General features: G+C 48.1%; 1 protein-coding gene across 7 annotated transcripts in view; it reads left to right on the plus strand.

The window, feature by feature from the left end:
• The first annotated feature begins 113 nt into the window (after nucleotides 1-113).
• Nucleotides 114-22700, plus strand: part of NFATC2 (nuclear factor of activated T cells 2) — a 97893-nt gene continuing 75306 nt past the window's right edge. For 2 of the 7 annotated variants that reach the window (XM_083801407.1, XM_083801405.1), the window contains exons 1-3: nucleotides 7120-8274; nucleotides 16644-17670; nucleotides 19053-19221. In XM_083801407.1, coding sequence (XP_083657533.1) covers nucleotides 8130-8274; nucleotides 16644-17670; nucleotides 19053-19221 — 1341 coding nt within the window. In that variant the 5' untranslated portion in view covers nucleotides 7120-8129. Of the gene's footprint in view, nucleotides 420-7119; nucleotides 8275-16643; nucleotides 17671-19052; nucleotides 19222-22700 lie in introns of those variants that run through there. The other 5 variants (XM_083801410.1, XM_083801408.1, XM_083801409.1 and 2 more) reach the window with 5 other exon arrangements.

Below are 22700 nucleotides of genomic sequence, written 5' to 3' on the forward strand. Positions count from 1 at the left end.
CCATCCAGGAGTTTCCATGGCACTGGGATAAACAGGAGGAAACAGTGAGGGAATCCCGTTATTTTACAGCATTCAAAGACTATAAACACTCGGAGCAGGGAAGGAAGTGGCCTTTCCCTCTCTAGTAACCCTCATCTCAGAGCAGAGAACTGACTTCACTTCAGGAACAAGCTCAGCCCAGTTCGGATCCCTCTTTGCACCTCCAAACACTTACGGAGGAGGCGAGCAAGAGGGGTTCCCTCTGTCTGGGCGGCACTGGTTGAACATGGTTTAAAGAAGACTTTTTTTTTCTCTTTTTCTTTTTTCCCTGCTATTGATTTATTTTTTATTTTTTATTTTTATTTTTGAATTCCTGATGCAGAGAGAAACTGCCTGCAGGCTGGTACATTACCACCACATCATGAGGTCTATGGATCAAGGTAGGGTCTTACTCGGGTGCTGCGTGTCTGTGTGCTGTGTGCGTGCCCTCCCGTGCCTTTCCCTTTCCCAGGGCCGTGCGGGGGTCTCCCCGTGGACCAGGTGCCTCCCGCCGGCTTTCGGCTCGCTCGGCAGGGTGGGCAGGAGGGCTCTCAGGGCGACAAGGTCCCTCGGGGCAGGGACGGGACCGGGTTTGGGTTTGAGTCGAAGCGCGCTCTGCGAAGGCGCTCCAAAGCTGCCTGGAGAACCCTCCTTTAAACCTCAGCCAGAGGGACTCCTCTTGCAAGCCAGCACCCGAGGAGCTCGCTGACACCCCCCCGGGCCGCTTAACCCTTCCGCCCCTGCCCCCGGCCGCATCTCCGGGCACCGCCGGCGGCTTCCCCGGCACCGCTGGGCTCGGGCCGGGGATTGCGCGGGGGGCGCCCGCGGCTGCCCCGGGGGGGGAGCAGCGGGGCCGGGTGGGGTGGGGGCTCGTCGTCCCCGTTCCTCCCGGCCCCCCTGCGGGCGGCGGTGCCGGTGGCTGCAGGAGTTAAGCGCGGCGAGAGGCGGAGCCGCCCCCGCCGCCAGCGCTCGGTGCGCGCCCCCCGCGCGGTGCGCAACTTTCCGCTGCGCCCCGGGGCCGAGCCGGCAGCCCGCGGAGACGGCCCCCGGCCGCCCTCCCTTGGCCCCTGCCCCTTTCCTAGAGCCCGGCGCCGCCTAGGAGGGGCTGCGGCATCCTCCGCGGGGTCCCCCCCAGCCCATCCTCGCGGCGGCGGGGCTGGGGCAGGGCGCGGAGGGGTGCAAGGGGCTAGGGGGTAACGGGGCATGGGACGGGGCTCCGGGGAGGGGGGGGCTCCGTGCCCGGAGCTCTCGGGAGCGGGTCCAAGCGGAGGATGCTCCGCGCTGGGAAAGCACCGCTGGGGGGGGTGGTGGAGGCGGGGGGCCGCCGGCTGCTCCCCCCGCTCCCGCAGCCCCCGAGCCGCGGCGGGGGGGGGCAGCGCAGGTGAGTTGCGGTTTTCAAAGAGCGGCGGGCTGCCGGCCCGCGGGGCCGTGCCGGGAGAGGGGCGGGAGGCGGGGGGGGGGGGGAAGCGTTTTTCCACGGCCTCGCTCCATTTTAGGTCCCGCCCGGCCCCGCAGCCTCCCGGCCCGCTCCCGCCCCTGGCCGCCAGCGCTGGCCCTGCCGCCGGCCGCTGACTCAGAGCCGCAGGCTCGGGCGCTGCCGGGGCCGGCGGAGGGGATGCTCGGGCTACCGGGTAGGAGGCGTTTGAAGGGCTCTTAGCAGCGGCTGTTTTATTTTCTCCTGCCTTAGCGAGCTTCCCCAGGCACCTGCCAAAACACACTCGTTAACGCGTACGCCCAAAAGGGCTCATCCGAGCACTCGCTAGCGCCAATGGAAAGCCTCCGACTGGCTTTGCACCGCCTTAGGATCAGGCCATCGCCTTGCCTCCTGCTCCTCGGCTTCCTCCAGCCGCAACTCCCTCTCTCCTGAGCACCTCAGCTGCTCTTAGTCACTGTCACAACACCACAGAGAAGTTATTTTGCTGCAGAGAAGGCAGGAAGGGGGAAGATGCGAGGCTTCTTGCTCTTCTGGGTGTTGGCAAGGTCACGCTCTCACCTCCTGTAGGGTAGTGGTGTACCAAAGCACAGGGCAGAGCTCTGATGGCACCTACCACAATTTCTTCCGTTATTATGCATCCCCGCTTTCCCCAGGAGCGGATGTTCCCCAGAGCCCTGCAGTCACCGACTGAAAAGAAAAGCACTGATTTTTTTTCCAGATCAAATATTTGAGACCATAGTAGCCAGACAAGCAGTGCAGTCAGCTACACGACACAGCCTGGAGACGCTCCAGAAAGAATATGCTCCTGGGCCCAGGCATGTGTTTTTCCCTTAGGCAAAATGCTTGCTTCTGTCCGTGGCACAGCAGCGATGGGAGCAGAGTCTGACAGTGGCTCGGCTTCGTGTCTGGCTCCCAACCTGTCCCCAGAGAAATTGCTGCATGAAACTGCTAGGAGTGAATAATAGCACGTGGCGCTTTCAGGATCAGGCTCTGGGTTTGGGAGGATTTCTGCACCCACAGCACAGTGCTGGAGTCTCATTAATGTAGGGTGTGTAAAAGATAGGTTAGTAATTGTGGGCTCTAGCCCCGTTTTATTAGAGCAGGTTCAGAATAGGGGATGAAGATTTTGCATAGCCTAACGCTGTTAGCAAAAGGATGCTTCAGCAGCTTTGCTCCCCTGTGCTGTGCTTCTGCAACTGTCAGCAGGACGTACTAGACACAGCAGAGATTTTCATCAGGCGACTGAGTCCCTGTGTCATCCTGTTTTCCCACATCGCTCGCTGCTCTGTCGCTCCAGGTAGCCCCTTCCTATGGGTAAGCATGCAAGGCGAGACAGTTACACCAGCTAGCAGTCAGTGAATCATTTCAGAGTCTCTCTTACGGGGCAGAAATCACATTCACAGATGGGACACTGACATAATTGGAGCACTCTTTTATGACATTCCAATAGATATTCTAACTGAAATGTTTCATCATTCATTTTTTGGAAATAGCCAAGGATAATAATATCCTAGAGCTTCTTTTCCACTACTGGCTTAATCTATTTTTTTAAACTATGATATGTGCATTCCTTTGGTTTGCACAGCAGACTTAAGAACTTAATGGGAACACGGAGATATGAGCAATTTTTCCATTGTCCTTTCTTGCCAAACCACTTTAAGCCTAAAATTGGGGGGTAATATCTCTGACTCAACCTGACCCCAAAATTGAATAGTAGCGTGTGCATGTGTGTCTTTTAAAGGAAGTACCAGAATATTTCTCCCTGCTCTTTTTTTTTCTCTAATAGCCCTCCCCACACTCCAGACTGAGCAACCAGTCACTCAGAGTCTGAGCTCATTTTAAAGACCTTGGATTAAGTCCATCTACAAGTTTTAGCTGCCTGTTAAATTTCTAATGCTTGCCACATACACCAGTAGAACTCTCAGATTTTTTAAGACAATATTGACTTGTATTTTCTCTGGGTTTTAGCTGATAAATAGCGGTGCAGCATTTTTAATACATTTTTTCTCAACTTCTTTTTCTTTTAAAATGTTTAACATGAGGCTTTAAAATACAGTTTTACAGATCCAGTTACATTTCATGTGGTCCACATAATAATTAGCAGAGTCACCATATTTCTGAGAAGATTGTCTAAATCTTTCTTCAGCTTGGAACATCATCCACTCACTTGCATAAGTGAAGTTATTGGTGTAGGAAATACAATGGAACAGTGTAAGTAGGAATTGAAAACTGGAAATGATAAATTAGATCTGCAGTGAATTTAAACACTGAGAAATACATGAAGCACTTTTTAAATCATAGTTTGTATTACACTAGAAAATACTCTTTCTTAGCTTTGTTTTTGGACTTCTCGTCCCCAAGTATCTAGGTAGTCCAGTATTCACATACTTTTAAAGTTTATTAAGCAAAGCCCTGCCAAGGGCAAGCACCGATCCAACTATGTGGAAAAGGACTCCTTCCATTCTCCAGTTCCCTGAAATGGCAGCGCAATGTATTTCCAGTTCTGCTCTGTGTAGAGGCTGCTGCAAGTATACGTGGCTGCAATTTTTGTTAATGCTGCCAAGGACAGATTTTGCTTAACTTCTTGAAACACCTTTCTGGCTGATGAAAATGGCTTTGCAGAAAGATAGGAGTTGATGCTGAGTCCCAGAGCTCTCATGTGGGTGCTACGGGCCCAAGCGGAGCTGTGAGCGAGGCTGGGGACTTGCGGCTGTGTCGCCTTTTGAGAGCAGTGAAAGGAGAAAACATGGAGAAGCCTTGCAGAAAGGAAGTGTTCCTGATACGGAAAAGACTGAGAATTAGGGAAAGCAGCTAGTATTTCCGGTCCTTGGACGCTGTATTCTAGCCTTTCTCTCCAGCCTTAATGGAAAACAAGCACTAGGAAGTGTTTGTCACATTGTTTGGGTTTTTCCTTTGATTTGGAGTGGCTGGATGCCTTTTCTGAGTGCATGCATTGAGCAGAAGAGTCCATGCACTACTTAAGCCTAGTAGTTTTCCTGTCTTTTCTCCATTGCTAATTATTAATGACAGACTGAGGGCAGTATTTGTAAGTTATGTAGTTATAACAGCTACAATTTAAACAATTTATAATGTTTTATTCTCACTGTTGGCTCAAGAGCATGTTTTGGGTCTCAGCAAAACTATGCTCAGTCCTTGGAGGTCTCCAAAAACTACAGCTGTCACTTGATCTGAACTCTGCAGCTGCTTGCACCTAGTAATGGTTTCATGCATTTCTATTTAGGCCAGATCTGTATTTTGTGGATTTGGACCACTTCTGCTCAAAATAACACATTGGTAGGTTCCAAGGCAGCCCACAGGGTATAACATTATAACTCACACCTCTACACACTCAGAGTCTGTGGAAACTGCAATTCCTGTGTGATACTGCTCAGTGGGCATATGGGACCAATGTCCTCATGTGCCCCGTGAGCTGCAGAAGGAAGCAGAGGAACGCAGTCAGTTGTGTGCCTGGTGGCTATTGCTCCTTGACATCTGTCAGGTTGTCTGCTGGGAGAGAAAAAAAAAAAAGTTGAATCCTACAAGCTGAGCTAATTCCTACGTTTCTCTAACACTTCTCTCATTGCTGTCTTGTCACCCTAATTCCTCGCCAGTGTCAGAATTTATGATTCGATGAATTAGCAGTGAAGCTATTTCGAATGACATGGTCCTCTTGGAAAGCAGAAGGTACATTTTCCGTTTGTGGAATATTACTAATTCTAGGAGTAGCTAAGGATAATTTTAAAACTTCACGTTCTTAACGGATTGCAGGCAAGCTAGGAAATATAGGATGAAGGATCGGATAAAGATTTAGCAGAAGTTGGGGTCATTTCCCCATGCTCTCCTGCCAGTCACCCATATCTTATTTAAAAAGGCCAATATTATCATTTACATATTTTCTTTTTGTGGCTAATATAAATGATGCTATCCAATCATGCTCCATGTGTTGTTAGCTGGAAGGATGACAGCTCTCTTTAGTGCTAAGCCAAGATCAGCAAGTATATTTAGTTTTTCTAATGAATTTTAAATAGAAGGGCTAATGATAAAAGGCTAGTGCTCCAGCAAATGGTAAGCATCATTTTAGAATAGATACATAAATACACCAATTTAATATATTTTTTCCTTCAAATTTAAACAGTTCAGAAGGAATCAAGCCCTCAGACACAGCAGTACATGTTCCCCAAGGAGCCGGCAGCCTGCCGTTCCCCATGCACGTTCCTGAGGGTAGGAGCTCAACCCCATCTGCAGCTTCCTGGGGTGGCCTCATTTCTGAATCCCAGTAGCCAAGACCGCTAATCAGCGGCTGCGCAGGCTTCCTGGTCTGTGCCCGGCGGCAGCAGAGCCCCGTCTCTGGCTGAACCAGTAAGAAGCTACAGTGCGAGCGCCTCGTATAGTATTAAGAAGCGCTGCAGCAGATGAGGTAGACTTAACTGTGGTCTCCAGCTCGACCACAGAGAGAGCACTGGATCCTTTTCAAAACAGGCTTCAGCAGTCCCCGCACCAGGCAAGCAGCCACATCGGGCCAGAAAGCAGCGTCGTGTGGCACAAAGGGAGATGTACACAGCCTGTGGGCTCTTCACGCCGCTTGTACACATGCGCGTGCACACACAAAGCTGCCTGCTGACCATGCGGAAACCCAGCTAATTGCTGTTCCTGGCTGCTTTGGCAGGGTGCGGAGGAGAAAGTTCAAATAGCTTGGTCCTAGGAAGCTATTGTATTACTACGTATATTGTGTGTTCACGAGAAAAAAATATTGTCCTTTTAGTCTCTGCTGAGTTAAAACCTGGCACTGACTGCAGTGAAATCGCTCGTTAAGCTGGTGGCTGTGAATGTGGACTAGTGGCTTTCCTCTCCCTGTTCAAATTGCGCCCCAGCGGTACGTGTATAGACAGAACATACCAGCAGGGATCCCGGTATTTCCAGCTAACCATCTCCTGTAAATACCTTAGTAAAAAACCCAGCCCATCAGGTCTGCCGGATTGCCTGCCCTTTCTAGGTCTAGGTTTCTAGGTCTGCTACCCCTATCCCTTGCCACTTTCAGGTAAAGAATTAATGCCATAAAGGCCTAATTCCTGCCTGATTGCTCCCCACCTGCCTTTATGCAGTCACAAAAGCAGAGCCCTTGGAGTTACCCTCACTCTCCCTTCACACCAGAAAGCCTGGTGCAGTGTTTCCAGTCACCAATAGGTGCCTCTAACATGTCCCAGTAGCTGCCGCTGGGCGACTGGCTGGTACAGGGCTTGCTACGGGCTTCTGCAGCAGCTCAGCGTAGAAAGTGGCTTCAAAGCACAGGAGAAGTCCAGTTCTCGCACTCTGAACTGGCAAAGGATGGAGCAAAAGAGTGTGATGAGAAGGTGATGATGTGGCTGGCCATATTAACGATGAAGGTGGCGGGTTATAAGCCTCAACGTAGAGATCCTGGTTGATGTGAGCTATGAAACAGACTTTAGGCAAGTAACTTAGGGTCAGATTTGTAGGCTTTTTAGGCTTAGCAAATAAAAACAAATTGAAGTAAACGCTAAAATACCTTTGTAATGGTCTTGATCTCTCTGCCTTTGCCTCCCTACCATGTCTACAGACTAAGAGCGCTTTTCAAAGCCACAGACCCAGTGACAGCAATCCGTTCAGTAATAAAGGGAACCATACAAACAGGTAAGAGAGGGAACAGAGTCTTCTGACCACAGATGCTCTAAACACACAAATTTAGGATCTCCAGGTACCCATGAGTGAAGCCTGCTCATAGCAGCAGCCGTCAGAGGGGCACAGGGCTATTGGCAGGAGGCGACCAGCCCCTGGAAGTGCCCGGGGCAGACAAGATGAATGCAGCCAATGTGGCCCAGGTGGCCGAGGGGTACCCGGGGAAGCTGGCAGCGCTGGTGCTGTGGTCAGCGGGGAAGGCGGCGAGGCCCACTGGGTGAAATGCTGTTTGTGAGCAATGCAGGGAAGAACAGAGGCCTTGTGCATGACAGGCTTTGAGTTTTTAAAGGCGTTCTAGTGAAGGGAGGTCAGTCTGTGCCTGCAGGAGCTGCTCCCAGAAACCTGCCTGTGGCAAGGGGAAGGAGCACATGGCCCGGGATGTGTGAAGCCTGGAGGAGGCTAGGGCAGCACCTGAGCTGCCCACAGCCCCTGCCAACCTCAGCAGCAAGCCTTGGGGTAACAGGGCAGGGAGCAGCTCAGGCAATGGGGGCTCCCCAGCACTGCGCGAGGCCGTTTCCCCGCTCTTCCCTTTCCCCGCTCTTCCCTTTCCCCTCTCCTTCCTCCTCCCAGGGGCCCCGCTCGGCCACCAGCACCCCGGCCGGAGCCACCCTTCCCGGGGCCGGTGCGGTGCAGCCGGGCCGAGCTCCTCCTCCGCGGGGGCGGCCCCGGGCGGCAGGTGGCTGCTCGGGAGCAGGAAGCAGCCGCTGCTCATCTCGCCATCCCCTCGTGGGCCGCCGCAGGGCTTCCTCGCCCGTACCCCGCCGTCGGGGGCAGCCGCGCCGGCCTCTGCGCGACCCCTGCGAGAGTTTTTTTTTTCCCTTTACTTCTTTTTTTTTTCCCTCTCCCTCTTTTATTTTATTTTTTTTCTCTCTCTCTTTTATTCCCCACCCTCTCATCCCCTGTAATTCCTGTAATTCTCTCCGCTCGCTGTTGAAGGCCACCTCCGGGGCTCTCCGCCGCTGCCCGCCGGGCTCTGGCCGCGATGAGCGCCGCTGCCCGGGCTCCGCAGCCCGAGCCGCAGGAAGGGGGCCCCGGGCCAGGCCCCGGGCCGGCCCGGGATGGCAGCCCCCAGGAGGAGTTTGACTTCTCCATCCTCTTCGACTACGACTACCTGAAGCCGATCGAAGGTTGGTGAGGAGCCGAGCGCCGCCGCCTCGCCCCGACGGGGGCCGCCGCTGCCGGACCCGGCGGCCCCCGGGGACCGGGCCGGGGGGAAAAGGAAGGGGCCGGGGGTGCTGCCGGCCCCTGCCCGCCCCGCCGAGCCCCTGGCCGGGATGGCGGCTGGGTGCGATGCCCCGCTGCCTCCCGGTGAGGGATGCGGGGCCGCTCTGGCCGCGCCCGTCCGGGCTGCAGCAGGCGGCGGTGCCTCGGTGGTGGCCGGAGCGATGCTGGGACTCGCCTGGTAGTGACAAAGTCCTGCCCCCGCGGATCGCAGGGCTTGGGGAAGGAGAAGGAGAAGCGCCCGGCTCGGTTGGTTTCCTTGTGGCCGTCCTCACGGCGGCAGAGGGTGCGCTGGGAGCTCCCTGCCCAGGAGGAGAGTTAGGGAGCTGGCGTGGGGCTGCCCAGCCCGCTGGGGTGGCAGGGAGCCCTGCCGAGCTGGTTGTCAGTTTGGGTTCAAACACCATAAACTTTGGTTACACTGAAAAAGACATATTTGTTTAAAAAAGTGATAGGTTGTTCTCCTACTTTCCCAACTTTATGCAAGTCTGCGGTACTAAAAGTATTGTGACAAGTGTTCCCTGACTTTCTAAATGATGATTCTGTCTGCTAATGATACTAAAAAGTGATACTTCCAGCTCCATAAAATACAGATCTGTGTAAACCAGATGAAAGAGACCGGACCCAGAGGAAAGAAGTGCTGGGATGTCGTTTCTAAGACACGCTCGTTTTGATTCTGAACAGTAGAGGTGGCGTTTCGTTAGGGCGTTTGAAGAAAGAGATGCTGTGTTCCTAGGGAATGGTGCAGGTGAAGGAGACCCAATAGGCCTGAATTGTGGCATCGTTAGCAAAATGGAGAGCAGTTACTGAGGTTTAGTCTTTGTTTACATGTGCACATATACAAACGTGCACCAGCATGGCAGCTGAGTTAGGGTGGCTAATGTCATCCAATGTCCAAAGCTGAATTTTCTTTCGAGGTTTAATGTACATCAAACCATGCTAAAATAGATCCATGATGGGAAGAGGTCAGTGATTTTAATGAAAATACATTCGCTCTCAGTGAAAGTTTCAGATACTATTTTTTTCACATCTTTGCAATAGAGAGTACTGCTGTGAGGCCTTAGGTGGGAAGTTCCACAGAATATAACAGTGCGTAGGTGGGGGGTAGAAAGTTTAATCTTCTCAACCACATAAACGCAGAGCAGTGTACGCCTGTAGTAGAAGTAACTTCCTTCTTGAGCCTGCTTTCTCCACATTTGAATGACTGGAAACCATAATTAGTAGTAATTTTGTTTGTTCCAAAGATGGAAATCATTAGCATAAAAAAAATCACAGCCATATATACTGGCATTGTAATCTGGAGAACATTCTCTCTTGCTTTGAAAAGGCACCAGCTCGAGTCTGTAAGCAATCCAGTATACATCCGTGACCTTTAATGTACAAAAGATTAAAGCATGTTTACACGAGAACAGAAAATGTTCAAATGTTGAGGAAGGGCTTTATCCACATGCTGGTGGTAAATGATGCTTGTTGTTCATGTGAGATTCTGGCCTCATCTGAACTGCAGTTAGGAAAACAAGTCCCTTTCAGTGGAGGATTCAAAATGGAACCAAAACCATAGGACTGTCTGAGCGAGGATCCCCGTATTTGAGTCTGGTTCCTACGTTCAAAGCCCGTTTGAAAGAGGCTCTGGTTTCCTCAGTCTGGGCAGCTCCACCCACAGCTCACGACAAGTCCTATAATAACAAATCTCTGCAAACATGCTAAAAGTAATTAAAAATAGTTAATGAAACAAATGGAAATCTGGGGCTCTAGACATGGATTGGGACAAAAGTTTATTCCTGATAAACAATTTTTTAAGAGGTTTTGATTTGACAGTATCCACCTAAGCTTGTGTTTTAAAAGTAGGATCTATATCACAACTTGTTGCCATGGAAATGCCAGAAATATTCTTACTGAAAGCAGCTGGCATTCAGGAGTGCTTATGTGTGCCTGAGACAACAGGAACATGGACTGCTATAAAAGCAACAGAGGAAAAAAGGGTAAATAAAAATCCTACGGTCAATATTATTAATATTAGATATTCCTCTTGAAGCCAACCATTTCCATAAGCAGGAGTGTTGTACACAGTGCCATTTTCCATGTGCCTTTTACTTTCACCCTTACTTGCCAGACTTTAATTAGCTATCTTCTCCTTGGTATTTTCAAACCAGACATGTCTGCCTTTAGCAGGCTGAACTCCAAGAAGTGCCCAGGTGAATGGCTTTGGAACTTGTGCAAAGCCGGTGTCCTGGCTGCTAGGTTGAAGTCATGGTTTCACTTGGGCGCGGAAGATGCTTACTGTCCTTTTAAACTATGTGTTAGATTCATGCCCTTCAAAGAGACATGTGGAGGCATTGCTAGTGGTATCCCAAGTTTTATCTAATTTCAAATTTGAAACGTGATGAATATCTTTGTTTCTCAGAGGGGATTGATAGAAGGTAGTTGCACCTGCTGAACCTCCCAGCAAGGTTACAACTCCTCTGCAAGAGGAATGGCAGACCCTAAATGAGAATTTGAACTAGCTTCTGCAAATAGGATTCCCTGATGAATACGTTCTGACAAACGTTTTGTATGTTATTCCATACTAATTCCATAATGTCTCTCCACTATGAGAGACAAAAAACCTGAAAACCAGACCTCTGCTCTGCTTTTGCAGGTCAATTCTTGTATTTTTGTTCTGTGTTCACCACGGAATGATTGATCCACCGATAGATAGCACTAGCACATCTTTTTTTGATACTTGAGGTTAACCCTTCTGTGAAGTGATCCTCTGAGTGGAGTTCTGAAACTTAAAATTCAAACAAAACCCACCTTTTAATAAGATTCCAGACAAATCCTGCCCTAAGACAACAGGTGAGAGTGGCAGTCAGAAGGAGGATTTTCTCATAGGCTCAAGCCTTTGCTGTAGTTTAGCAGCCTTTGCATTGATTCTTGCAATAAGAATCTTCAAGCAAGTGGCTATGTATATTATAGAGAGGAGAAGCAGGGAGCATCTGTAAATATTAATATTCTTCCAAATGCTTGTTTTCATGTAGATAGACTCACAGGGACATTGCTACCTCTTGTAGTTGTCAAACGCTGTATAATTTGATTGCCTCATTCCTTCTTTTTCTCCCCAATACAAATCTATTAAAAGGGGAAAAATGCTTGCTGGTAACTGCCTCGGTAACACAGGACGCAGTGTTCAGCAGCAGCCGTACAGTAAGGAAACAAATATGCACATGTAACAGAGAATACCAGATTTCACTCAGGAAACCAACTTTCACTTTGAGCTTCCAGGCAGCTAGAGTAAATATCAGAATACTCAGCTTTTGAAAAATGAAAAAAAGCTCCGGACTGGCCATGAAATTATATTAAGTAATTAAAAATTTTTAGGACTGTCTTACTTATGCAAGTAAGTAACTCCATTTAAATCATAGCAAACGGGTGTGAGGTCAAAACCGAGCTTCTCCCCTGCGTTCCCTTGGCTCCCTTGTCCCGCACACGGCTATCTTTAGCTTCTCTTAGATGATGATTTGTATGAACCCCTTGTGGAATGCAGTTGCTCTGGTGATCTGTTATTCCCTAATTTCATGCTAATTGGCAAGGTCACATTTGGCTGACTGAATGGCTTTGAAGTTGCTGCCTTGTTTAACAAACAGCACAGGGTGGGCCGCTGCAAACCCATGTGTGCACGCACTGGCGTGCGTCGGGCCAGACTTGGGAAATCTCCTGGGCCCGGCAGGCCTCGGTACAGGTTTTCCTCTTTCAGAGGTGTGTGAAAAGTTAAATCCTTTGAAACTTAAATCCATTGATCTCTTTCACCTTTTTACTCTTCGTGGTAATTGCTCCCAATGTGAGCACCTGGGGAGGTGGCCCAGCCACCAGATGGTTAGTTGAGCTGCCTGCAGCATTCGTGTGTCTATAGGAGCTGGCGTGCTGTTTATTTATAAGGTGGTAGCATACAGAGTTCTGCTTCCATTTCCTATTGTGAGAAGAGGAAAGATCATCTTGTGAACTTTTAACTGAATAAAGACTGAGGAACAAAGCGGGAAATAAAGAGCTGTCAGCTTGGATGCGATCCCTCCCGCAGGGCTTGGAGGTAGGCCTTCGCTAGCCGTGAGGCTTGGGTACCAGAGGGGAGTAGTGAAGTCAGTCTGCTGACAGTTTGCACTGACGCTGACTGAGGATGTGGGGAGGCACCGGTGCTGTTTGGATGTGAAGCTTTCTTTCTTTTAACTCCCTTTTAAGCAAGAAGGATATTTTGTTAGTGAATCAGAGGATGAGTCAGCAGTGAAAGCTAAGGCTGAGAGACTGAGCAGTGCCCAAGTGAAGGGAGGTGGGGAAGCCCTGTAGTGACAGGGGCAGAAAGAGGGGTGTCAGGGGAGCTGTGCTGTGCTGCTCTGGGTTGCTCCCCGAGATGTCTGTCCAGCTGCAGTCAGAAAAGCAGTGGAGAGGGCAGTCCTTCACAAGAAGAGCTCTGTCTGTGTGCTGGGATGCAGGAGTAGATGAATCCTTGAAGGTGGCACAACACTGGCTGCAAAGCTGTGCCACCAGGACTTCCACACAGGTTGCAAAGCTACTTCAGTTCTTGTAGAACACACGCCCTAGGTCCATTGATCATAATGGTCCCCTTGTAGGGGGATGCAATGGCCCCTCGCCTCCTCAGGGAGCCCTGCAGGGGGCTGTCCTCTGCTCCTGTCACCCTAACCAAGCTCATGGGGGCAGCTTTTCCTCCCCATGCCAGGGAGAAGCACCCGTGAGATACACTGCCATCTCTGGGGCCGTGCCTGGGGCTGCTCTACGTTCAGGCTGGTGCCTGTGAATGCAGAGGGAAAGCAGGAGGGGAACAACCTTTCCCTGACCCCTGCCTCCCCTGTCTCCTGACGTTGTTTGGGAAAATAAACTCCCATGGCACTTGCATGGGGAAGTGGGATGTTGGCTTGCGTCCTCCCCTTCCCTGAGTGGATCCTGGGCACATCAGCAGCGAGCTGAGCAGCCAGTCCTGCTCCTGCTGAAGCATGAGCCAAAATTTCTGCTGCTGTCAGTGGAAGAGCCGTTTATTTCAGGAACGCAGCGCTCACTGCTTCACCCAAGCGCCCCTTCTCCCTCCCCCGTGAAGTCAGAGTGTTGCCTTGTAGCATCACAGGCGTTTCTGCGGCAACAGACTGTGACGCCACAGGCGTGGGCAACAGCGCCTGGGACAGTGATTTCATTGTAGCTCTGAAGCTACGCAGGCCCGGGAGATCTCCCAAAAAAACCCTCAAGCCCCGGGTCCAGCAGAAGCCAGGCCGATGCGTCAGGGCCCGGCAGCGTCTCCAGGCCGCATGGAGCCGCCCCCGCCCCGAGCCCAGGGGCTCCCTGACCTGACGCGGGCCACAGGCCGAGCCGTACTCGTCTGCAGCACTGCCCACATCCCAGTGCTGCCGCCCGCTTTATCGATAATTCAACGTGTGTGTATGTGTGTGTATAGCGGGGGGGAAGCTAAATATTTTTGCTCTGAGGAAGGCTGTGGGTGTTGTCTGCTTGGCAAAGGGTGCCTCCCTGGCTCACTCCCGGCTAGCGAGGGGTGAGCAATCCCAGCTTGCGTGGCCTGTGAAGCACTTTGGAGTGCTCTGGGAAGAATGCTGCATGAAGACAAGGTCGTGTTGCAGCTTGCTGTTGTGCCGAAATATTGTCATTAATATCTGGGGCATGGATCCTCTCGGAGGGTGGATAGCCAGGATGAAAGTGCTTGTATTGAAGGTGCTTAATAACACATTATTTCAGGAAAAAGGAAAGAAAAAAAATATAAATAATCTAAAGCCTGGTTTTTAATGAGCAAAATGCAGGATGTATGTGTTTGCTATTCACAAAACTTTAAAAGTTACACATGCACACATAAATATGTTGTTGTTGTCTCCCTATCCCCTCGACACAAATCTGAACACGCTGGCTTCACTGCGTAACATACGTTGTGAGGAGCTGTTGTTATTTCCCTCTTGTATGTTTACCTGGCAGCTAATGGCATAGATAGTAGGGTTTAACGTGTGCGGTGGGGGCAGCTATTACAGTAGTCTTTTGAATGGGGAACTGAAACGGCCGCCTGTTCCTTGATGTGAAGCTGCTCAGCCCGGAGAGCTTTTATGCGATTACTGATCGCTGTGTGACTCCTGTCTCGAGTCTTGATGTCAATCTTTGCTCTGTTTGGTGCTGATTTTGCTTGCTTGCATCAATTTGAATCTGAATGATTCTTCTGAAAGCAGTGGGAGTGATGTTTTGTGTGACTGTGGGGAGGCGTGTTGCTCTGTTGAGCCCTAAGGAGGGATGAGTTTAATTCACAGTGAATCATAGCACCAATATCTAGGCATGATGTGACAGAATTTGAGTGATGTGAATGGCACATGAATTCCTGTGAATGCCAAAGCTCTGATATCTGAGATAACGGTGCTACAAAATGTTCAGCTCAAAATTCAGTTACTCGTTGCTGTTTTCCCTATTCCCCAAGCAGCTACGTGCTGGGATTAAAAGCCAGAAGGAACCTTAAGGACTCTGCAAGCTGGACTCTTCCAGTTGTCTCTGATCCTGTCACGTAGAAATTCTGTGTGTTGGTTTGTTTGGTTGGCAGGCTGGTGTTGTCCAATAAACACTAAAGTTCAGCATTTCCTGCTAAATTTTTCTTTAAGTGGAGTTTTCTCCAGGTTTTGCAAAACTTTCAGCACAAAAAGTAGTAGTAGTAGTCCACACTGAGACTCTGTCTTCATTTACACAATCTTAAAGCTGAGTTAATTTTAAGAAAAAATCCCTAATGGAGCTAATGACTAGGGAAATACTGCCACTTTAGAGGAGAAAAACAGGTTCATAATCAAAAAATAAAGATGGCTTTGAACTTTTCACTGCAGACACAATCTATGGTGGATTTTGCTTTCACATTAAGAAGGTTTTAAAACTGAAAGATACCAGAAAACCCCTGAAATTAAATGACAGTCTCTGTGTAGAAATTTCACTATGGCCTTTTGCTGCTTTTGCAAAAAGTACGGTTGGCTCCTACCTGGCTTTATGGACAATGCTATTGCTCAGAGGAAATGCTGTCTCATGTAGGACTTAGAGAAAATGTTGGAACCAAAAAACTCTTTGCCTGTGACACATACTGATCTGTGCCCAAGGGTGAACAGATAAAGCAAATTAATTTCAAACCGTGCTGTTTCAAGTATTTCCTGCTGGATACATTAAAGTCTTTAAAAACATAAAATTCCTGGTGATATCCTGCATGTTCTTGTGTAATGACAAATATTATTCAGCTCCTAGGCTAGGGAAACTACTGGAGCTGATGTTCATCAAGGAGTCTGTCTCAGGGATACCTGGCATGATTCACTCTCAGATGCCCCTGGCATTAAGCGCCCGATGGGGTGCTGGGACGAGATCCAGGCTGGGCTCAGTGATACTGGTGGGAATTCTGCTCTTGCCTAGAAGCATCCCTATGCTCTGCAGTCTGGGGGCAGTTTGCAAAATGGAGAATCTCTAAGAATTGAGAATTTTTGTACCAGGAGTGAGGGTTCCACTGAACACTTACCTGTTTTTCTGTACTTTATAATCCTCCTCTGAGCTGAAATTAGAAAGTGATTGCCTGTAAACATGGGTTGGATTCTATCTCTTTCTTTTCTAACAAATCTTTGCGAATGTGTTTTCTGATCATCCGTTGCTTTTTTATGTGAAACCTGTTACCAAAACTTGTTGACATGGTATGGAGCCAAACAAATCTTCACACAGAATTGACTTTTTAATGCTGAGCTTGAACTCAGCATTGGTTTCATGAAACCTTTTTTGGCTGGGCTTTACTGTGTAAGAAACACTTTTTTCACCAAAAGCTGTTCCTTAACCTTTTGGTTTTATGTAGATCTATTTGGAAGGGGTTTCATGATGTGATGGTCTCACTCCAGCTTGTAGCTGACAAAAATTGACCGGCATCACAACATTTCAGTTGATGCTAATGGACATAGTTGGCAAAATGAGTAGGAAGGCCCATGTCTAAATGGGCAGAGAGGCTGATGTGCTGCCTACCCTTCCAGGTGACCCCTCTAGCTCAGGTAGTGGGAGCCCGACAGGGCAGCATGGAGGAGTTTGCAGTGCTTCTGTCCATGCTGCATCTGCTCTGAGCACTTGAGCTTCCCTGGCTCTTAATCCAGTACTTTTCACAAGCATTAATTGCAGTTAAAATTAAACAAATATTTACCTAATATCAGATCACAGTCAGTTTATAAATATGCATATTTTAATCCATGATTGCTCAGCTTCTGTAATAATATTTATAGTCTTAAAGAGACCCTTCTTTTTCCAGAAGAACCGACTCCACATAAAACCAACAGCCCACCCTCTGGAGTTGCATACGCTCATGATGTCTTGGACTGTGGCCTCAAGCCATGCCCCCTGCCTTTTTCTAGCCTTTCTGCAGATCCCATGGGCAGATATGGACAGCCAGATAGCATAGGGACAACACCTACAAACCCTGCCAACGCTGCAGGGGCCTCTGCTCCGAGCCCTAGGATTGAAATTACTCCATATCCTGAACTGATTCATTCAGGGGGTCCCTACCGCAGCAGAGACACAGATGTTCTTTTGGTAGAACATCAGTCAAACTCAGCTACCGCTAGCCCGAGGGTTACCCTGCCTGTCCCTGGCTTTGAGGGCTACAGAGAACCACTGTGTTTGAGCCCAGCTAGTAGCGGCTCCTCTGCAAGTTTCATTTCAGAGACAAATTTATCTCCTTGCACATCACCATGTGTTTCACCAAATAATGGTCCTAGTGATGACCTTTGTCCGCAGTTTCAAAACATCCATACTCATTATTCTCCTAGAACCTCTCCAATAATGTCACCACGAACAAGCATCACGGAGGAAACCTGCTTGGGACAACATTCACCATCACCCCGTCCCAACTCAAGGTCTTCGTCACCAGGTGCAAAACGGAGGTACTCTTGCACTGAGCTCTACAATACTCAGCTGCCTTCCACTTCTCCACGACAGTCAAGGACCCCCTCTCCACAATCCTCTCCTCGCATCCCACTGAGGGAAGACAGCTCTTCAGTTACTTACACGCAGTTGCCCACCGCTTCTATTTCCATGGATGCTATGAACAGCCTCCCTACAGATCCTTCCTGTGGTGTTCCCACGAAAATTTGGAAAACCAGCCCTGACCCTTCGTCCATGCCTTCCCACAAAAACAGCATTCCATGTCACGTCTTTCAGACTGTTGACTTCCACGGGCCTTGCGAGCAGGAGGACAGGAGAAACTCAGCCCCAGAATCGATTTTGTTGGTTCCTCCATCCTGGACAAAACAACTGATGCCGGCAATTCCTATCTGCAGGTATATAATGCTTCTTGTGGCTGTGTGTTTTCTCATGGTATGATGCCCTGTCTAGTGTATGATGATCCCTAGGGAGTTTTCCTGTGGGCCAGATCCTGCTGCAGAGCAAAGCTAAGTGCTCAGGGATGGCCCTGGTTCATGTGAACCCAATCCCTCCAAGAGATGAAGGATCTGGGTTTGGAAGAAGCATCATCGAAGTGGTTCATTGGTACCACATCATGCAACAAATTCATATCAGTTTGCTAAAATATTTATATAAAAAGCAGATTCCAAACAGCCTTTGACAAAGGATAAATGTTCTCATTCCATCCAGCTACTTTTAAAGAGAATGGTTTGGTTGTTTTTTTAAATTCAGCAAATGTCTTGCTTACACATTTCCATAAAGGATAAAAATACTTTAAATATTTCCCAAGTCAGAATAGAGCATGCTGCTCCAAGTCAGACTGAACATTCGTGCTGCTCCAAGTGACTTATTGTTGGTTGTTAATTTGTAAATTGCCATCTAACCAAAATCTCAGTCACTTGCATGACCCTCTTTAACTCCATTATCTGGCACTGGCAGCACCCAGCAGCACACCAGTTTGGACCCTGTTTGTTGTGTATCTGCCAGAATGGTGATTTCCAAATCTGTGACTCCACCTCCAGTCGCATCTGGAATCCCATCAGACCTGCTATCCCTTGTGTCAGCACAGTTGTCCCCACGCTGGGGTTACCCCGTGCTGCTCCGGTCATGGGAAACGCAAATTGCAAGAGGAAGAAGTCACATAGATTGTGACTTTCTGTGACTTGTTAGATCAGTCCTGGCAGCAGTTTATACTCACAAAGTTGGAGTTGGTTAAAATGCAGTGCAAGCTCAAATTGTATGTTTCACTGTATTCATCGCACGTGGTAAGCTCTTGTGTATTTTGATAACAGGAGAACTATTATCAGGAAAGACTATTTTGCACTTTATTCTTCTGCATCTTATTAGTTGTGAAAATCATACAGTGTTACTAATTTACACAACTAGTAAGTAATGGCAAATGGAGATAATGTTTCACAGTGCGTACTACCCATGTTCAAAACTCAAGACGCGCAGCAAAGTTAGATAAAAGAGGGGGATCTTTGAAATAATGCGACAGGTATGGATATCTCTATTTAAGAACATGGAGGTGCCTTACTTCTCCCAGGGGGGCCCACAGAAATTACTGTGTTTGTCCTGAATTTCATATAGGTTTGTAATCAAACGTGAGCAGGACAGCATGCGATCACTGAAACTAATAACAAACTCCTGAACTTGTTAGCAGGAGCAGCCCATTGGTGTTCTCGGAGGACAAACAGCTCAGGTCTTTGGGAAAAAAAGTGCTGAAAGGCTTCAGCTTATCTGGTCTCTCTCTGTCCAGTTTGCCCGTCCAGTCGCTCCCACCCCTCGAGTGGCCTCTCTCCAGCCAGTCCGGCTCCTACGAGCTGCGGATCGAAGTGCAGCCCAAGCCTCACCACCGTGCGCACTACGAGACGGAGGGGAGCCGAGGGGCAGTCAAGGCACCGACCGGAGGCCATCCCGTCGTTCAGGTAAGGGTCTGGAGATTACTTGCATGGAGAAAAAGATGGGGCTGGCCTTATTTTTGAAACTCTTGCTGGGGGCTTTTCCCCCGAAACAGGGGAGCTTGTGGTACTGCATGTGTTTGTAGTAGGCGTGCATAAAATGACTGAAGTTGAATGGTGGTGAATTTCTAGAAGTTTGGAAAGTTAGTTTGGATTGGCTTGTGGAAGCTTAGAAACTGCACAAAAATATTTGCTACCTTTTCTGGGTAGATGTTAAAAGTCCTGTGACCCAGCTCTGTCATAAGGTGTCCAGATGCCCTGTATTCCACCTGAACCCGTGTTATCTTGAGAACAGACTCGTCTGTCCCTGCAGCAGGGAGGTGCTATTGGTATTCCTGGCTGTATCGAACTTCAACTCCTCTCCGGTCCATACAACCAAATTGTGTGAGACTCACACAAGTTCACTTGAAGTTTAAAGGAAGGCAAAGCTGCCCTCTGGCTGTAGGGCCTTCCCATTTAAATGTAGGTCAGAGAACTTCACCAGTGTGGGATCCAAGCACTCGGCACATCCATTTCAATCCTCTCCTGTTTTTATGTCACTTGCTTATGCTGTGTCCCACCTTGCATGCTGTTCTGCTCGTCATCTGTGGCAACACTGCCTTCTTTTTGTCCTGGATGTGTGACACCAATAGGAAATTGCACTAGCTGTAGCTGTTGTGTGATAAGGAGATAGGAGGGCAACAAATTATGTAGCAATGGGGATGAGTTCAAGAAAAAGTTTGGCCTCTCTAAAGGCTGTGACTGCAGAGAGGATGTGTTTACTGACTGTAACTCTGTAGAGAAAGGGTGAATGAGTTTAAGCAGGAACTCCCTCCTGAATTGGGCTGATGTCAGTATAGAAACAAAATTTTATCTCTCTGAGGCATTACTTACTGCTACTAGGAGTTCAGTTCTGGTCCTAGCTATGCTTGAGAGAAGGGAACTCGTGCTACTGAAATCAGTGAACAGAATCCAAGCTGACAGGCTGGAAGTGACAAAATTTGGCCCTCTGAGCTGATTCATTATTCTGCTGAAGAGGGTGAAGGGGCTTTTCCTTTGCCGTGCAAAGTCCAAGGTATAAAAATGGCTGGGTAGCCCGACAGTAGCCATTTGGGGCCACATCAGGTTTTTTACTCATCTCCTCCTTATTTCAGACAGTGCCATTCCGGAAGGAAAGCCAAGCTTTTGGCCAGGGTTGCAAGGTGTTCGTGTGATATTGCTGGTAATGACGTATAGCAACTGTCCAGATCAGCTACAGCTTTCAATAAGCAAAGTCAGGGTGCATCCTACAGATGTTCCCATCACACTCATGACTTTCTATGGCAAGCCTGAGACAGGAAAATGCTGAAGTTTATGCTCAATTTTAAGCATATGATCAATACCAGTAATTCCACTGGTTTGATTTGTGTTTAACTTCAAACACTAAATATTATGCTGCAGGCTCAGCCCCTTTTAAAATCAAGCCATTAATTGTTAAATCAATGAATTTGTTTATTTCTGTTGAGCTGGACTTGCATATATGGACTGGATACTTGAGCAAAGGGTGCAGGATAATAAATAGTAATCACATTTGCCGTAACTTAATATATACAATTTTTTTAGTCCATAAATCTGGCCAACCCACCACAGTGTGTTGGAAGCTACATGGAAACATGAACAGTGTGTCCAGTCAGCACTTGCTCATTTCTCAGTTTGCTTACATATAATATCATTTACCTTCCCAATATGTTCCTATCAACCGGATGTTTATTACAGCGAATGACTTTCTTGTCACATGGGGAAATAAGTGTTTTGTTTCCTTCCTGTAATCAATATCTGTCAAAAAAGGGATTTATATTTTCTGTTGGAGATAGGAGCTGATATTCCTGGTTTTATCACAATTTGCTATCCAGCTTAAAGATCTAAAACTGTAAATACAAAGATCCACGGTAAAGTATCCCAAGCAGATGTACCTCTGCACAGCTGTGCCTGCATGTGGGGGGGAATATGGACAGTTTCTTTATGAAGGTTTATTATAAACCTGGAAGTATTTGTTGGATTTGTGTTCACTTTAACATAACAGAGATCATATGGGTACTATGAGCAATGAGATAGTTGCACCTGTATGGTTTATGACATCTGAAACTCATGAAGGCTAGTAAAATCCAAAGCTTTCATCTCATAAGTTATTTGGCTTCAAGCTTCTCTTCTTCTTTCCCCTCAGTGCATTTTAACTTTTGTGTTCCTGTCAGATTCCAACAGTACAGCAACAGACAAAATGAAACAGGAGAGATTTTTAAAGCTGAGGAAAGCGTGCTTGAGTTAGAGGCAACTGGTTGCAAGGAAACTAAATTACATTACTTTTCAACAAGTTGTATCTGTTTTCAGCCCCAGAGCAGGAATGGCAATGTTTACACAGGGATGACGGGGCTGCAGTTCTCCTGCGGGCTGCAGACCTTATGCTGGGGACTTGCTGCACTCCCAAAATGTCAGACATGAGCACACCAACCGCCTTTTTTTTTGTTGTTTTGGTTTGTGTTTTTTGTTTGTTTAGGTTTTTTTGAGCGCTAGGACCCCTCCATGCCAACTTTCTTGAATCCAGTGCTGTCTCTTAAGCATTTGGACTTAAACACTGAGCAGCCAAACTTGCCCCAAGTGTGAGAACCCCACCAAAGCGGTGGGATTTATACTGAGGCTGAACGTCCCATTCACGTTACTATGTTTTACAACCACTTTCAATAGACTGCTTATTTTGATTACCTTTTCTAATGACTTAATTTTTTTTTCTGACTTTTCTGATTTCCCATAAAATTAACCCTTCATGTGACTATCCAGCCGAGCCTTCTGGAGGAAGAAATGTTGGCTAGTTTTTCCAGCATGATGTTAGTTTGCAATATTTATTTTTTGAAAACTGCATTTTGCATGCAAGTTTCTTCTTTTGGGTGTGCTGAAGCTACAGACCAGCAGATCTCATATCCTCTAGGCCTTATCTTGTGGTTTATCTTTCTGATGCTGCTTCCTCTTTTTCACGTGTCTAGCCCCGAGAGTTTGTGCTCTGCACCAAGTTGTGCACTCCAAGTTTGGCAGGAGAAGTGTCTGATTAATCAAAATGTCTGGTTAGCTGGGCCATACGGAAGAGGCCATTTACTTTGTTTACCTGGGGAAGGAAGAAAGAAGCCATTCATCCCATGTAATGTTCACACCATCGAACTTCAGAGAACTTCTAGAGACATGGAGAAGTGTAGGCTTCCAGTTTAGGTGTTCTGAATCTTTCTTTGGGGAAAACTGCAGTTTGCTATTAACTACAGAGAAACTTAAGCTTGCATTTTAGAGATGTTATTTGAATGCGAACACTTAGACATCTGGTGGACACACACTGGCACATCACTGAAAACAGCAAGGAAATCCCAAGTAGCAAGGATAAAGCTGAAGTTTGCACGCAGTTTTGAAGTTACCTTCTTGCAGGGCCATCCAGTTGCTGAAATAGC

Source organism: Anser anser (assembly GCF_964211835.1).
Source record: "Anser anser genome assembly, chromosome: 16".
Lineage (NCBI taxonomy): Eukaryota > Metazoa > Chordata > Aves > Anseriformes > Anatidae > Anser > Anser anser.